Source organism: Opisthocomus hoazin, chromosome 2 (assembly GCF_030867145.1).
Source record: "Opisthocomus hoazin isolate bOpiHoa1 chromosome 2, bOpiHoa1.hap1, whole genome shotgun sequence".
Classification (NCBI taxonomy): domain Eukaryota; kingdom Metazoa; phylum Chordata; class Aves; order Opisthocomiformes; family Opisthocomidae; genus Opisthocomus; species Opisthocomus hoazin.
This window is the reverse complement of record NC_134415.1, coordinates 59,003,974-59,021,934: the sequence shown is the minus strand read 5'-3', so window position 1 is coordinate 59,021,934 and position 17,961 is coordinate 59,003,974. Positions and strand designations below refer to the sequence as shown.

At 36.0% G+C, this 17,961-nt stretch overlaps 1 protein-coding gene across 1 annotated transcript in view; it reads right to left on the bottom strand.

Annotated features, from left to right (window-relative positions):
• The window catches only part of ESR1 (estrogen receptor 1), a 166,603-nt gene that overhangs the window by 53,537 nt on the left and 95,105 nt on the right, over positions 1-17,961 (bottom strand). Inside the window, 1 exon segment of the mRNA XM_009933718.2 lies at positions 2,433-2,768. Coding sequence (XP_009932020.2) covers positions 2,433-2,768 — 336 coding nt within the window.

Below are 17,961 nucleotides of genomic sequence, written 5' to 3'. Positions count from 1 at the left end.
TTAAACAGTATTGCGTAATTCCTAGTGATAATGGAGTATTCAAAGGCAACATACAGATGTGAGTTGAAAATATGATTTACATTGTCAGACACATTTCTCTTAACATACATTTATTGCCAGTACATTCCAGCAGAAGGAAAGTTAGGCAAACAGTCTGAGCAAAGGCCATATATTTGAAAGGTGATCAGTACTTCTAAAGATTTAATATTGTCAACTAAGAACATTCAGTCTTTTCTAAGGACCAAATGAGATATCCAGAAAAAACAATTTAACCGTCTAGATCCAAAGTTCCTACTCTCTGAGGACCCAATTTTAGAGGTAGGTAAACAATTTGACCTAAATTCTTTTAAAACAACTTTTGAAAATACTTTAATTTCTGCTTTGGTCATGCACACCATCCTCCAAGCCACCACACCAAGAACCAGCTAGGTGTCCAGCACTTTCAGAATCCCCAAACTATTCATATTCTATCTCTCCTGCTTTAGGACTTTCCTTTGCTATGATTGTTTGTACAGTGCCTAATAGATCAGACTATGACTGGGAAGGGATTTTTTGTTTTTTAATCAAAGTTCACCAGTTTTGTATCAAACTTCACCTGCTGGAGTACTTATTAATGCATATACGTAGAGTCATTTGGCATAATTTCTCCTTAGGAGCTATTTTGGTAATAAACAGGCACATTTATTTAAATCTAAAATGCATTGGATGTACACAAATAGTTGATAACCTTATACTTTTGATTTTCCAAACTCAGAAGATTCCTTAGGAAATAAAGTACATATTTCATAAACCAGGCAGTTTTTTGATCTTCACCATATGTAATCATCATGTGACAAGCAGTTTTAGAGAGATTTCTGAGTAAAAACCAGATCTGAGTTCCCTAACGGTGTTGCTTTGTATCTAAACACATTTTCATTAACTATATTAACTATCAAAAGCAAATGTCATAGAAGACAAATGTTCCCAGTAGGACAACATAATGAATTTAGAATGTGGTATATTCATGTTGAATGTAAATTAATGAATTCTAACAGGCTAGACTAATTATATCTCTAAAATCAGTAGAAAAGTCATTTGAGTTTAGCTATTTTGATAGCGAACAACTTTAGCACTATGGACATAATGTTCATTTTTCAAAAACATTTTGTAAAGGTGTGATCCAAAGCATGCCTATGTTAACAGGAGAAGCCGCCCTCAACTTGAACAAACTGTGGATCTGGCCTTAACCACTGTGACCTTGTCAAGAATAAAATTCTCAGGTGATTTCTTATAAGATACGATGAGAAATGAAACACACACAGGTTCTCATTGATCATAGCTGGAGCCCACAAAGTGACATGTGAAAAGTGGTAAAAAGGAAACCCACAAGGACTGGAAAAGACTCAGATTTTATGGGTTATTGATTTACCAGGAAGAGTCTTGCCAAGTTTAAATGAAGGAAAACAGAAAGATGGCATAACTCGGGTGTAATGCCATTGAGGTAATGCACTATGTGTGTGAGAGCTGTGGTGCTGTTCTCTAACATCCCTTCATAAAGCAGTTACATAATTTTAATGGAATAAATGGCTACAGTAAAAATTTAAAAGATCAGAATCCCAGTGAGTTATAAAGTATAAATTGCCACGTAAGCTGTTATTTTTCAAAGCTATAAGTACAGCATGTGCAATACATGAACTTTAATTACAAAACTGCTCTCTCATTTCATTGATATAAGTTAATTAAACAACACGAATGAATGTGTAATATACATTAAACCAAAAATATTACATACTTCCCACAATTCTGTAATTCCCTTCCAGGAAAAAGGGGTCATAAGTCAGCAACCATGATGCACCACAATGATAAAGATAAAACCATCAAACTCCAGCAGGAAAAAAATTTTCATACAAAAATTCCTATTCTGGGTCTGTTTTTCAGACCCAGAACTCATGGAAGATCTGCAATATATGGTCAAAAACACAAACTGGCAATTAAATAAATAATATTAATTCTTATAGGTTCAGTAACGAGGCTAAATTTATGGCTTACGTTACGGACAAGAGAGCAACCCTTTTTTCCAAAAGGATCTAAATAATTAACATGATTCAATTAGATCAAATTGATTAGATTTGGCTTTTAGTAGTCTGTTTTTACCTTTAATTTTGCTGATTTTTATCCCAAAAAAGGATTTTAATTAAAAAATTTTTCAACATTCTATGGTGTGGGGAAATATCTTTTCTTGAATAAATCTTTCTTCAAAAGTCACTTACATGGCACTATAGTTTTTTATCAACCAATATAACACAAAGTTTGTGGGGTTTTTTATGTATTTATACTTCAGTGAACAATTTCCATGAAATTAGAATATGTAGTGTGAAAACTGGTATGTTTTTTTTTCTATTGGTTTGTCATGTAATGGCTTCTATAGTCCACTGGGTCTTATTTTTCCTTACCTGGAACTCTCTTTGCCCAGTTGATCATGTGCACTAATTCTCTGTCTGCAAGGTTGGTCAACAGGGTCATCATAGAGGCTTCATTGAATGGTCTATTTGGGTCATATTCAGAATAAACTATGGGTGGCTCAGCTTCCAGTAAGGCACTGACCATCTGTTCTGCCGTCAGGGACAGGGCTGGACTGTTCTTCTTGTTGTGTTTAACCACCAGTGGACTTGCCCAAAGGGTGGGAGCTCGCAGCTCTGTAGAAGCAGTCTCCCCATTCCTGGAATCCTGCTCCTCTCTTTGACGTTTTTGTTTCATCATTCGCCCACCTCTGCGGTCTTTCCGGATTCCTAGAGACACACAATAATATAATGAATTCCTTTCCTTGAACATATGTGTTACATACACATGGCTTCAGCCAATCAGCAGCTGTTGTTAATAGACCCATATAGAATTAAATCTTCATTTATTCTGTTTATTTTCTGAAGACTTCTTCCTACATATGGAATCTTACACAAGTAGTTGGAGAGAAAAACTGTTTTGAAAAATGTGGTGTCAGGAATAGTGCACTCCTTCCTAAAATTCAGATCAGTTGGGCTTACACAGGGCTCCAGACTAGTGACACTGTATGGCTGCCTTAGCTCCAGAAAAGGAAACCAGCAATTGGAAATATATAAATATTTCTTCACAGCACTAACTTCAAAATATGTCCCAACGTCTAGCAGACAACTATTCTACAAATAATCAATGATAACTTAATGATCTGGGTAGGCTAGATCACAGAAGCAGCTCTTAAAAACTATCCAAGAAAGTTATGTTTGAGTTCACCAATTATTTTAATTAAATATCATCCTATTACTGAGCCTGTGATCTTCATAATTACATAAAAAACATCCAAAAAGATCCCATTATAAGATGAGCTTATACAATAATAAAGAATGCCATAGAAGCAGATAAACAGAAGTAAGAAAAGGAAAGATAATTGCAACCTCAGAATCTAATGTGGGAGACCTACTGTCAAAAGGCTGTAATAACTCTAACAGAAACCTTCTTTGTCATTACTGCACATTTCTGCAATGTGCTTAGTACTGTATGACCCTGAACCTTGGGATATTATCAAGGCAGACATACCAATTAGAACAACAACATAAGACCTTACAGTGGAACAAAATCTCCCTTTGCGGAAAGGCTACAAGAAAAGCGTAATGATAAAGCCCCTGTAGATTCCAAACCTAAAGAGAAGTCTGATTCTGAGTGGAGGAGGCACAGGCATTTTGAGGCTGGGTTAAAAACTTGAATCAATCATCATCAAATGGGGGCAAGGGACAAGAAAGTAATAAGGAAAGCACACAAGGAGCTGAGCTATGAGGCGAAGGAAGGTTATGATGGAGTTTATTCTGGAGTTCTCACACAATACGGAAAAGCAGCACTAGTCCCAGTTTGAAAATCAAAAGAAGAAGTATCTGTAGAAGAGAAGGAAAACTATTCAAGAAACAGAGAAGACAGAACAATTAAAAAAAAAGGGGGGGGAAAAAAACCTGAGAACTGCTGGCACTTGCAAGCGATCAGTACATGTGTTTCTGATGGATAGGGGAGTGGGAAACACAATCTTTGCTCAGATTTTTTCACACCACAAAAATTTAAACTTTTAGATTTCCAGACTTTGCTAGCAGCATCTTCATCTCACATCCAATATTCCTGCATGTAAGTGTTGGATCATATCACCAGGCATCCTTTCCCAGTCTCAAAGAAACAGAGAGGATCTTTAGATCTGTTTGCCTCTTTCTTTGAATATGGTGATATTTTCACTGAATTATTACTTGAAGATTAAGCACTTTAAGTCTAATTCATTCAAAATCTAGTAGGCCTCCTGATTCTATTCTATTAATCATTCCAGATAAAGCAAGTTCAATAAATTTTTCATCATTTATACTATTTAACCTCTCTATGTTTTCCCATTTGTTAAACTTGTTGTAAGCCAAAAGTCTCAAGTGCATTGCTGCTTCCATTTTTCATTCAGCAATACCAACTTTTTCTACCACTTTCTCTTACCACTAAACTGTTTCTGTTTGGGAGATGAGGGGGAGATTCTTGCTATTAAGAAAAATGCAAGACTTATTTTGGCAAAACATCATCCTGGAGTTATTGTCACTGGTAGCTTACTTCATTGCAATAGTCAATAGCATGCACGCTCTATCTGTGGCAGATACATTTGTTGTAAGCTTTATACCAATGTAATGTTTTTGAATTAAAAATTCCCTGTGAAACATGCTGACATAATCATGTGAAAAAAACCACATGGTTCATATGCACTAAAGTATTTGTTAACTTTCTCATATTCCAAATTCTACAGTTGCTCATCTAGCAATTTCTTTTTGAAGAGTTATAAGTATCCTTGGAGCCTGTACTGTTCGACATACTCATAAACAGATGGACTCAGAACTGACATAATTCAGAAACAAGATCTTGGGGTTACAATAATACTGTAAAAACATCAGATAAGTTAGTTTAGAAAGTAAATAGAAGGCTAGAAATTACTAGGAGAGGAAGGGAGGACAGAGCATCTTCATAAATCACAGATTTTATTAACTCATGAGGCACACTACAATGAACACTGTGTGCAGTTCTGTCCTTCCCATTATAAAAAGAGATATAAATGAAATTAAAAAGGGATAAGAGAAAGACAAGTAAGACGATACGAAATGTGAAATAAGTTTGGTGCAAGAAACAGCTAAATTGACTATGTCTGCTTAGCCTGCAAGCCAGACACAGGTCTACAAAATCAGGAGTATCAAGAAGATGAATAATGTACAAACACTCACTCTTCTTTTCTAATACGAGACGGTATCAAATGAAACTACCCCATGCAAGATTCAGGACAAACAAGAAGAGGTTCTTTTTCACACCATGCAGAAATAAAGCTGAACGTGTGAATACATTAGAAGTTGGTATATATTAGAAAGCTGTAGGCCAAATTTGATGGAGAAAGGAACCCATTAAGAGTTAACAAACACAGGTAGGGCACCTTTGGCGTAATTCTCCATGGCATGAACTACTGGAATATTATTTTTGGTTTTACTTTTTACTTATTCCAGGCCTGCCTTGTTAAGTAAAACACGAACGTGATGAGAATTTGACAGAATAGGGAAGATGGCAAATGTAAGCACATTTAGCTGTTTACAAATCAACTAGATTCTAAATAAGAACAATAGTTTCATTTTTAATTAAACTGCAAGCTCCCCACTGGCTTTTCTTCTAAAAAAAGTGATGCACTGAGCAAAGTTAACATAACCATTTTGGAGGACATGCTGCACACCAATACATTTTTACTCTTTTTCAGGATTTGAAAAAAAAACAACAAACCAACTAAACATAGTAAACCTACACTGGGTTTTGTAGAGCCCAATCTGAAAAAAAGTCAGTAAGCATATGCATTCCTTTTGCATCACATCAGCAGCTTTTATGATCACAGACAGAAAGGTCTTTGAATCTGCATCAGCATCATACTCATCAGAGATTTATAGAAATTACTGCTAACACTTCACCTAACCCCTAGATAGCCAAGCAACATAGTGATTTTATTATTCATTTTCTTGGACAAAATAGAAGTGAATATATCTCTGAAAAATGCAAGTGCCTCCAAATCTCCTTCAGTTTAATCAAATTTTATCTCTGTTAAAAAGAGATAATAGTGATGCACAGTCACTAATTCCAAGAGACAACTCTATCAAGCCACAGTTTCATTGCCAAAAGTGCAACAATCCTGTGAAGTTTTTTTTAAATATATGAATGTATTAATTTTGATTCCACAGTTTAGCCAATAAATGAACCTGAATTGCCAAATGTAGTGAAAAACGATATTCTACAAAAAATGGAAGTACTATGTATCTTGCAAAAGCTCTAAAACAATTTCCACTTCACTTTTAAAACTACAAGAGCCAAGATTTTCAAAGGCAGTTTTATAAAGCTTCGTATACACAGAGGTCCCTTCCAACCCCTAACATTCTGTGATTCTGTGATATGTAAATTCAGTCAGCCTTTTAGATACAGAGGCAGGTTTCAAAACTGCTCAGTAATTACATACTTCACTCAGTAGGACCTGATCAGCAATAAAATTGCGTATGGGCTCTGGAGCTAATGCTAAACAAATGAATTACTTCACTAGTGTTTTCCAATATGTGACTAAAACAAAACAAAAAATAAATTCCAGATTCTTATAAAAAAAGTCCTAATTTAGGAATGTATTGAATGAATATTGGATCTCAGCCATCCAACAACCAGCTTCTTCCTGTCTACTGCTAAGGGCAAAACTCCACCTTTATATCTTCAGTATTATATAAAATATTCAAGAATATTTACAGGAAGAAGGTGAGGAGAACATATAGAATAAAATTCACTTTGCTCTGTGTGAACCATAGAAATACACATTTTAGATTTAAAGATATATGTATAATTTCAAATTCTATTCTACGTAAATGTATTTCCTATTAACTGCTTTATACAATATTCTCCAATTTCTTTATCATTAGAAATTTTGTATGAATATTTTTCAAGTAAATAGTGCTTATTTTTTGCAATAAATAGGATTTGACAAAACCTAATAAACTTTTCTTGCACTGAGACTGAAAAAACCTGCTTATCTGATAAAATGGAGACAGTCAAGATATGCTTATGTCCTTCCTATTGTTCACTATTCTGGAAATCCTAAACACAACAGCTATTGCTTTTTGTCTTCTTTGCAACACCCACTTGTTATCTGGAATACTTACTGTGCTATTTTCATTATCATGATACATAAAATGCAAAATACCATCTTTTCTTTCCCCTAGATGGACAACATTCGCTCTGCTTGTGCACACGAGGGGTGCGTGTATATATGGAAGATGCTTCTGCCTGTCACTGTAACGCCTATTCACCTGCAGCCTACTTGTTAACCCATCTCTTCATCCACCATTCCAGTTTACTGAAGTTCCGAGCAGCCTTCCAACAGCTGCAAGCAAAAACTAGAATAAAGCTGTTTTCTACAAATAGTACCTTTCTTTGAAGTTTAAAACTCTCAGGTGAACAGTATGTTTAACCTTATGCTCTTCACTTGCAAATACAGAAAAAAAAAACATTCCCAAATATTTTTTTGAATGAAACCTACCCTAAAAGTCCACACATGTCTAGTCCTCTAACTGTGTTTTAGTATACAGATTTTCAGTGAATCATTTTTTTACTATATCTATATCAGTGGTCATCAATCATTGAGAAGGCTCCACACACTTTACACGAGGAGCCCAGCCTCCCAAACACAAACTCTCCTTGATATGCAACCTCCTGGATCCCCTCAGAAAAAGTGAGACATCAGCCCTGAGCAATGTCCACAACCTAAAAAATTTAAATTTTCTTTAATTTTCTCTTTCAAATGCATCTCTGTGCTTCACCTTTCAAACAATCTGCAAAATCAGTTACTAGTATCATGATACGTAGTTAACAGTGGCAACAGAAATAAAGTTTTACAATTTTCTGAAGGGCAAGAGATACTAAGAAGATCGTACCATAAATCGGTTCAATATAGGTTGCACTGATAATTTCTGTATTTCCTGACATTTGAGAATTTCACTATGCAACTTTCATCAATCATTAATATACTTTATTAATACACATCATGAGTGTACATATCATACCCAGAAATTGATTTTCCATCAGTTTAATTGTAGCTGTCATCACGTGACACACAAGTCACCTGACAACAGTGTTCTAGTTTGAAAGAGGAAATAACTATTTTATTTTATAGAAAATGTAAGTAGACAGAATGTAATTGCATAAATTCTGCATTTAGGAGGTGAACAATTTCTCTTGTCTTTCAATAAATGACAAGGATGTTGCAGCTGCAGTATTTTTCTCAGAATATCCCATTCAGTAAAACTGGCTTAATACAACACTGTTTGTCTTTCAAGGACCTTACAGTAACATGAAACCAAGATAATTTAAGATGACCAGCTTCCTTCAAGAAATTTGTAAGTTCATTAGCATTGCGTAGCTGGACCATAAAAATATATTCACTTCTGAAGCAACTTCTTTTTTTAACTCTCTGTTAATAAATGTGCAAAAGCACAGCAACCTCTCCAAGATGAGAAGCACATGCTGAGCAACCAGAAGAGGTGGCACATTTGACTTCAGAATTCCAGGTCCATACAGCGGGATGAGATAATATTTTGTCCTAGAAAATGCTATATAACATTTCTTGTATATAGGAGGTTTTATTTCTCATTTTATAAACAAAGAATTTTACCTGTTATTCCACAAGTTCTATGTGTATCATTAAGATTTTGTTTTGCCTCCTGAGGGAATATTTGGGAAAAGAAAGATGACTGATGAGAGCTCTCACTCCACCTCAGGAGCTGATATTTGCAGGAGAATGAGGGAGAAGAACAACTCTTCTTTGCTACTTTTCCTTATTTTAACACTCAGCTTTCAAGGAACTGCTCTGCCGCTTCTCCTTCTAGCCCTGCAAGATAGGGCTGTAGCACCTAAGAATGCACAGGCAAAGCAGAGCAGATAGAAACAAAAGCCGAAACAGCTAGAACGATAATTGATAGAGATCTGAAGGGGGGGAAGACAGATGAACTGATGTGCGGAATAGGATTAATTAATGCTTCGAGGATATATTTAGTTACCAGCACATAATTACTAGATTGGGAGGTAATTCTAATTGCTGCCTGCATAATTTTTCATCGTTATATACACTTGCAGAGGTGATATACTCCATTCAGGTTAATTACTAACATCTTGTTTTTCTGGTGTATGTTTCTTGCTTCAGAAGAAAGATATGACATTATCTTTTCTTTTTATGCAATGACTGAATCAAATAAGTCTCTCTTCATAAAGTACTTTGTTTAGGATATAGCAGTCAGTATATCCATGTGTCTTTGCCCTCCAAAAATTTTAACTGCATCCCCTCCTTGCATGTGCTGAGTTTATACTGCGCTGTAGATTGTTACAGTACTAAAAGAATAACTTTCTAATCCTTACCTCTTTTCATGGGCAATGCCTTGACAGAAAGAACTAGTCACTTATCTCTACAAAAACTTAGGTTAGAGGCGTTTATTTGGGATTTTTTTTTTCCATATGGTCTACAGCAAAATTCATATCATTTTTCATTGATCTACAGTAAAATTCTGATTTTATTAGCTTCTGTAGTTGTCATAATATATATCATCATAAACATCATGTGAGTAGAAAAAAAAAATGTAACAGCACGTAGGTTGTAGCCATGAGAAAGCTGTGAGATCACAAGTACTCTGTTATCAAAATCCATTTTAATAACTTTCACCTGAAGATCTCAGGGGTCTTTTATTCATAATGGCTTTAACTTCTCAAAACCCCAAAATATTGAAATCAATGTACCCAGACTTAAAATCATACAGTGAGCAAGCGAGAAAATTAAAAGCAACACCTCTGTCACCATTGGTAAACCTTACCCATCTCCTATTGGTACGCATGTGTGTATTAACAAACATCAATCTAAAACTTCAGGACAACAAAAAGTTTTCTTTTTCTAGTGTATGCTAATCCTGATGCATGCTAACAACCAGGTTATCTGTAGATGCAGTCTTAGCTTCTACATTGTGATTCAGCGACAATAGAAAGGCTTTTTAACAAAGCAGAAGATGGTTTTAATCTTGGTGTTTACATACAGTCACAATTTGAGTAATTCCACAGTAGTTTTCTACTACTGCAATCACAATTTACTTTCATTCCATTTGCATTTTAGATTCTCTACGTCCTTAGGTTACTAGAAGATATCATGTAGTTAAGGGAAGTCCAGGGAAATAACAAATCTATGAACTGTTAAATCCTGTAAACCCCTTTTGACAAAGTACCATCAGAGAAGCAGCATTCTGTTGGACTAAATATTAATTAGTCAGAATATTTTAAATCATAGACAAAAATACTCTCTATCACAATATCTGGCTTCTTTTGTCCCCTATACAGCTTAGAAACTCTGTAAATCACATGGAAAATGTTTCATTATTGTTGGCTACCTTTCCATTACTACCAGCATCTTGCCATTCTACAGTTTCCACACTCAGTTTATTTAAGTGGTGACAACGACATCAGTCACTGCCCCAGCCATGGAGACAAGAATGTAATTACTGCTCAAAAGCCATTGGCACTTAACTTTGAGCTGCACCACTAACGGTACATGTGGAGCACTCTGCAAATCCTTGCAATAGTCAGTTCTCTGTTAATCAAACTCCACTTTATACTTGACAGACATTCAGAAGGCATTTCAAGCATTTAAGCTAGTGGAAACAAAGTAGATTTGGAAACTCAATAAGTCAAAACATAAAGGCAAGCTAAATGCCAGAATTGGAGAACCAAAGTTCAGTTTCTAGGCAGCAAGCATATAAGCAGTACCTTCTCATTCATATCAGCGTCATTTCACGTCTTACTGGAATTATTTTGCAAAATAAGTATCTTTTAACCCACGGAAGAAGCTCCTTCTTAAAAACTGTTTGCTCAGAAATGAGTTTTTAACTTTGAAGATTTTCTTCCCTAGTTGTGGCTTTCTGGTAATGCAGACTTTTCCTTTTACTGCTTCCTTTCCTTTTCTGCAAGACAGATGCTGTGGCTCCTGGGAGAAACAGATTCCGAACAAGGCTGGTGGAAAAGTTATGGGAAAAGAACACCTTATGCACAGGAAATGACTGCAAAACCTATGTTAAACCAGATTAAAAAGTTAAGAAGTTTGCCTCATAAAGAAATTGGAGGAAAAAAGTTAGAGCAGGGACAGCGAGTGTGAGGATGGTGCGGGAACTGTGCTGAAACCCCCTGTAGCAATCAACAGTTTGTGGCCACACTCGGGCGGGGGGGGCGGGGCGGATATCATGGCCAGAAGGAAAAGGAATGACTTTTGCGTTTTTCTAAGAGAACAACAAAAAGATAATCTATGATTGGTTTTGGAAACAGTGATCAGTAAATGGTTTACAAGCTAACCTCCCAGTCTGGAGCAACCTTTGAACCAGAAGCTCTTTGTCCACAGTTCTGCTCCTCGTCAGCAGACCCCAGATGATAAGAGACTTTTGGCACTTCTATATACACCACAGCCTTGCAGCATTAACAGCCTGTCATTTTGTCAGTTCATCAAAGGAGTATTTCAAAAGTGCTTGGGAATATCTTCTCTTCTAAACAATTGTATTGCTCCCCAAGACTGATCTACTTGATCAGAACTAAGTTAAAAACATTCAGAGAAAAGGAATATCTGGTGTTCCCTAAAACAAATCCTGCTTGAGAATAAAAGACTAAACGTATGTGGTAGAGTAAAAGAGATTATATTTTTCCTTCACAAAGCCAGAAAGTCTATAGCCCAGTTGATGATCAGAAAATCAAAGGAGCATGCAGAGAAGAACAAGCCATGGCAGAGAAGTCACATAAATTCTTTACACCAGTGTTCACAAAAAAAGAAAGCAGATTTTTCTGTGCCAGAAACCCTTTACATGGGGAGTAGGGGATCACTTTCTGAAGTGAGAGCTGAAGAGAGTAGAAATCCAAATGCTTCTCCCAAATGTCTTAATACAGGAGGTATTTACTAAACTGCTGGAGAGGAGCTCTGGAACTCGGTGCACACTCACTTTGGTGTCATTGCTGCCACTGGCAGAAGTAAGAGATTGCAGAAAGAAAACAGTGTGAACGAGCCAACAATTCCCTTACGGGCACAGACCCGAGTGTTGTCTAAGCAAAACTGGCTTTGGAGTCTAAAAGGTGGATGCAAGCAAGTTAGCTGTCTCCTAATGAGCTCTTACAGTAATTTTGCTTTGCAGATAGACATCATTAGGCAAACTTCTATTGAAATTGGTAGATTATTTTGTCACAGGAAAGTAACACCACTTTCCAAATTCAAATTTTATAGGCTTAATAAATTACTTCTTTTGAATATGATCCAGACAATCAGCCTCTTTATTTCAAATCCATTTCTCTTTTAGAAAATCAAATAGAAATGTAAATTGTGCTGAAAACCCAGGTGAGGTGACAGTCACTTTAATTTAGAAACATTGTCTGAAATGTTCTAAAAAAATTAATCAGAATTTAATGTCTAATCTTGAAGAGGCCTGCCTCAATAGTCTGGTTTCTGAAAAGGATATCTAGACACAGTAGTATAACTAAATAACAGATTTAAGTTTGGTCTGTGCACCTGGATGCTGTAATTTTTTGTACTTCTGAGTGGTTAATGAATGCTGTATATCTGTTTATGTGAGTGGGTATCTCTTTTTTGAAATGCTTCTCATCCTTTTCCAAACCGGGACTTTTTTCTCCTCTACAATCAGGACTACCTTGTGTTAAAAGAGAGAGAGAGTGAGAGAGAAGCTTCAGCGTGGAATTGCAGGGCCCAGGGCTTGCATTCAGATGTTCTGTTTCAACTCCTGGATCTGCCATCGGTTTGCTCGGTGATAGTCACATTACACACCACAGTGTCCCAGTATTTCTATCAGCTACAATGCAGATCATAAAAATGGTCTTCCATGTAAAGTTTTTGAACACCTGGTGACAAAAGATGCTCTTAACAAGCAGGCAAATGTAATATGGGGTCTCTGATGACTATTCGTAATTCACAGTTTGAGAATAAATGACCTACTAACTAAAGATGAAGGTACAAAACATGATTCATCCTAATCTGTATTTTGGCATTCAGTCTTTGGCCTTCATATTATGTGTTTTAAAGAGCATCAGAGGACATGTAGAAGAGAAAAAAGAGAAGTTCGATTAATTCATCATTCAGCTGAATCCCTTTCAGTGCTGACATTCCTGCACAAATCATACTGAGTTTTGGCTAGAGTAAGCATGGCAACCGCCCCATTTCTAGGCATTATTTACAGTGAAGCCACAGACATTTCAGGGGTCAGAATAAAGCCTTTACAGGAACCATACATTAACCACAAGTTGGAAAAGCCAAGTAGTTTTAGGACTATGAGTCCATTAGTATAATTCTCAAAGACGGTGAGAAATTGTAACTGCTACTTTTTAGAAATTAGATAAATTCATTAGGGTATTGAAGCTATTTGGCCTGATATATCAGGACTGATAGTGCTAGAACTGAACTGTAAATGCCTAACCAAGTGAAGAACCAGAAGCTCTAGTACTCCAGGAATTTCTCAAGCTCAGCAAAGAGAAGACACCAGCTGTTCTGACCTGCATAGGGTTGCTCAAAACCAGTGAATGCACAGTGACACCCTGAGGTACCTGCAGTATGATCAAGTGGCAGACAGAAGTGGAGACACAGCAAGGATCCTAGACTTCATTTAAGATTAAACAGCAGTTTAAATGGGGACTGTCTCATTACTGTATGTATTTCCAAGTAATATCACAACTAAAATAACACCTAATTAGGAATTTTTCAGTAGGCCAAAAAGAAAATGTATATAATTATACAGATATAATTAGCTTTACAATCTCAAACAAGTTTTCAAGAGTAAAACATAAAAAATTCTGCAGTATTAAAAATGTTTTTATGTAACTATCTATAGCATATAAATAAGCAGAAGACAGGTTGTCTCATTCCCACCTGACTCTAAAAGGTCTTAAACCACCTTGTCTAAATTCAGTGTTGAACCTGTTTTGGGCAGGTGGCTCAACAAGAGACCTTCTTGAGTTCCTTCTAGCCCAGACCATTCTATGAAGTGGAAGATCAAGTTTTTTTGGCAAAAGTGTTCACAACAATGGTCTCTCTTTCTTGTTTTGTGGGCAGAACAGTGGAATATTGTATTTCGGGATGACTCAGTGGCAACTATCTAATTTGCATGAGTAGAAAGTGGAAAAAGAAAGTTTTAATTAAAAAGTCTAGTTTCAGTTCCATCTTCTTTTCCAGGAGGTGGTTCTAAACTCACAGAACTTTGCTTCAAATGCTCCTTGAGTACGTGCTTTCAGCCCATCAATTACATCTTAAAAATGTACATTTGCTCAGACATTATCAGGCCCCACCTACACAGTTATTTGGCTGAGTACAGAACAGTATGTCTGATAAATATCATAAAGGTTCTCCTTAGACAAACAAAAATAGTTCCACATTGTTAATCCATTTTCCTTCTTTCACCGATTTCTATTTTTAATACAATATTTCATTTAAAGATAATTACATGGAAAACTAGGTAGTCTGGAGCCCTTCCAGGGGTTGCATCAGACATTGATTTACCTCTGTTTTTGAGAATGATTCTAATAACTCTCTAGCCTTTTAGTATGAACAAATACAGCATTCAGCAAGGAACCTTAACTCTCTCCATTTAAAGACAAAAATCAGCAAGGATCTTTTCTGAGAGGATAACAAATTTGCCAAATGTTTTCGCCTTTTCACTGTAAAATTTGTCTTAAACTTCAGCAATATTATCACACTGAACCAGACTGAATTCCCATGAGATTACAGGTGGGTAACTATTTCAAGAGAATGTAAGAGAAAAACTGAAAGCCTCTAGTTTACAGACTTCAGTCTCTAGAAGTTAATGAAGGTTTCTACAGGCACCTGGCACGTGGTTATAGCACACTTATGGCAAACACAGACTTTTATTCTCTGAGCTGTACCACAGTAATCTCTGAAGGCTTCTCACATACTTTGTGAGGGCAACACTGAAGATGTATGCTTCAGATGCGCTGTAATGTTGTGTCTTCATTTTGACAAGAAACAACACTCAGAATCTTCTCTCTACAACATGAAGTCTCAAGCTGTTCAAAGGCAGGAAATACCCCTGGTCGTACACATGATCACCACCCAGACCTAGCACAAGAGCACTCAAATCCTTGATTGCCACATTGCATATGACTTGAGGTTGGGAAGCCATCAGCACTCGACAATTGACAGAATTTTGTAGGTCTCAGTGTAGCTAAAAATGGACTACCAGTCAAATGACTGATTTTTATTAAGGATCTAAAATTTAATGTTATGACCAATTTTTGCCATATCCACTGATTCCAATAGCACTCTGTTGTTCTGATCCCACAGAGCACTTGATGTTAAATCTGCTTTGCCACACGTGAAAGGAGGGGAAGAACGTAGCATGCCAATAGCTATAAATCCCCATTCATTTACCATACTATTGAAATAATTAATAAATAACAATTAAAATAAGGTGCTTTTGATTGCAGAGAATGAGATCCTTTGGAGCCCAGTCATCAGAAAGCCATTGAAACAAAGAAGAAATGGAAAACTAGATCTCTGTTGTAGCAGACATCACCTGGACCATGCGTATGGCTGGAGCTTCAGGCTGGTGACTGCTGTAAAAGCTCCATTTGGAAACTGGGACCACCCATTCCGTGAAATAGTAAGTTGGAATACACTTCTCCAAACCAGAATAGAAGCAATCTTCAAGAAAGCATCAGTGAATCATAAACAAAACCAAGGATACTATTCCCTGCTACCCAACCAGAAGAAAGAGGGACATGACAAGGAGCTTATTCCGTGTGACCTCTTTATGCTCACGTACAAAGAGGGGTGGGTAGACTAAATAATAAAATATAGTTTGAAGGTAGTTTTGGCTTAATCAGAAAGAGACCATGAAGCATTTGGACAAAATATAACCCCTATAAATTCTGTCTCAGGTGCTTACTACATCAGCAGAGATTCTGGCAGTCTGTCTCTCGAAGCAGCACAGTAACAGAGGCAGAAGGAAACACTTGGAAACATAGGAGGAGAGAAGGAAAGTAACTCTTCAGTACTGAAAGAATTTTTTAAAAGATGAAAGACAGTGGGATGAAAAAAGATAAAATTTCCACAGACACACTTATATAAATAAATGTTCCTACAGCAAAGATCAAGAGCCACTTGAAGCCTGCACTTTTTCTGAATGAAAACCCGAAACCATCTTTCAGTTCTGTCCACTCTATTAAAAATAATATATATGAACTCTTTTATGCTGCATTACATGTCCTTCTATAAGAAAAACCTCTGCAGTCATAGCTCATAACCTACATTTAAAATTAACCAGAGACATTTAATCAAACTTTTATCTGGCTTCCCCCATATTTGCTGAAACTCAATAATAAATATCAGCTATTGGTCAGAAGTTAAATGATAGATAAAAGTCATAAGTTAGCAGCTTTGACAGTTTATTAAGAAACCTCACCTAATGCAGTGCAGAGGGAGAATCAAGATTACATTTAGAGAAAAGAAAGATCACAGCTGTTTTCCACTATGTCTAAAAGGTACATCATCATAAACAAATTGTGGAGATAGATATAGAAGATATGACACAACTGAATATTTTTCAAATGTATCATAGAATTAATGTCTTTAAACAAGGCAAATCCTTCAATATGAACAAAAGGAGATTACTTAAATTAAAAGATACAAAAGAACTACGAACTATTAAAGAAAATTTAGACCTTGAGTTAACACCACAGCACTACATGATTCAAGTGTGTTGAAGAAAAGTGTTATAACAAGACATTGAAACAGAAACCTTGAGATCTCCCCAGAGAAAAGAAAAAAAAAATATGTAAAAACACTTAAAAGTTAACACTTTAAAAGTTAACCAGATGACATACCAAGAATATTGACAATCTTTATCTTCATCTGAGACAAATGGGACAATTATCAAGTACTACCTAAAGAAATGGATTTCTTTCTCCCACAGCCACATGGACAACATGCGATTGGTAATGACTCCAGCAGAGCCCTGAATGCTTTACTTCATCCTAGATTTTTACCTTTCTTGAATACTTCATCTGCAGGCATGCCAGATTTGTAACCTGTAACTGAGGGATCTTGAGAAATTTTTCCCAGACTTCATAAAATTAATATTCTTAAACTCTTGCCTATGAACTAGTCATGGACTTCAGTGCATTATTAGTGGCCTTAGAGGAGCAGGTAAAATTTATGCACCTGATCTCTATGTTTGTGAATTGTGAGCTTAGTTTAAAAAAAAAAAAAAAAAAGAAAAAGAAAACCTCAACATTTAGTATTTGTGAACTGTCGATTACTGTAGTGACTATAGAAACTTTGCTCAAGTGAAGGCCACAGTACGAAATAAAAATTCCAGAACATCTATATTAGAAAGAAAATTTGGACAAAATTGCAGACTTCTTTTAGAATTCCTTAGTCTACAGAATGCTCTTTGAGAATTAGGTACAATTTTTAGGTAATAGAAACAACCATGTATGGAATGGTGAAAAACCTATTACAACATGTATCTTACAGAAGAGATATGAAAAACAAACTGGTACGGTGGATCATTACATACATACGAGTATAAATGGATGGAAATGTGCCAAATGAAAGATGTAATGTCATATGTTTTATGTAGAAAATATATCTTAACTGTGATCTGCCATATGTACAAGGGTCAAAGCTAAAGCTGCATGGCAAATTTATGTACGGGACTTTCTGGTATTAGTTTGCCTTATCTGAAACTTTGGCTTCTCCAGACCATAGCTGTGATACTGATTATATACATTTTACTCTAAGGAGTTCTAGCCATATACATCAGGATGTTAAGACAGAAATAATAAAACTCTGGATCCATAAACCAAATCTTATTAAAAAAATCAGCCACTGTCTCAAGTGTTAGAACT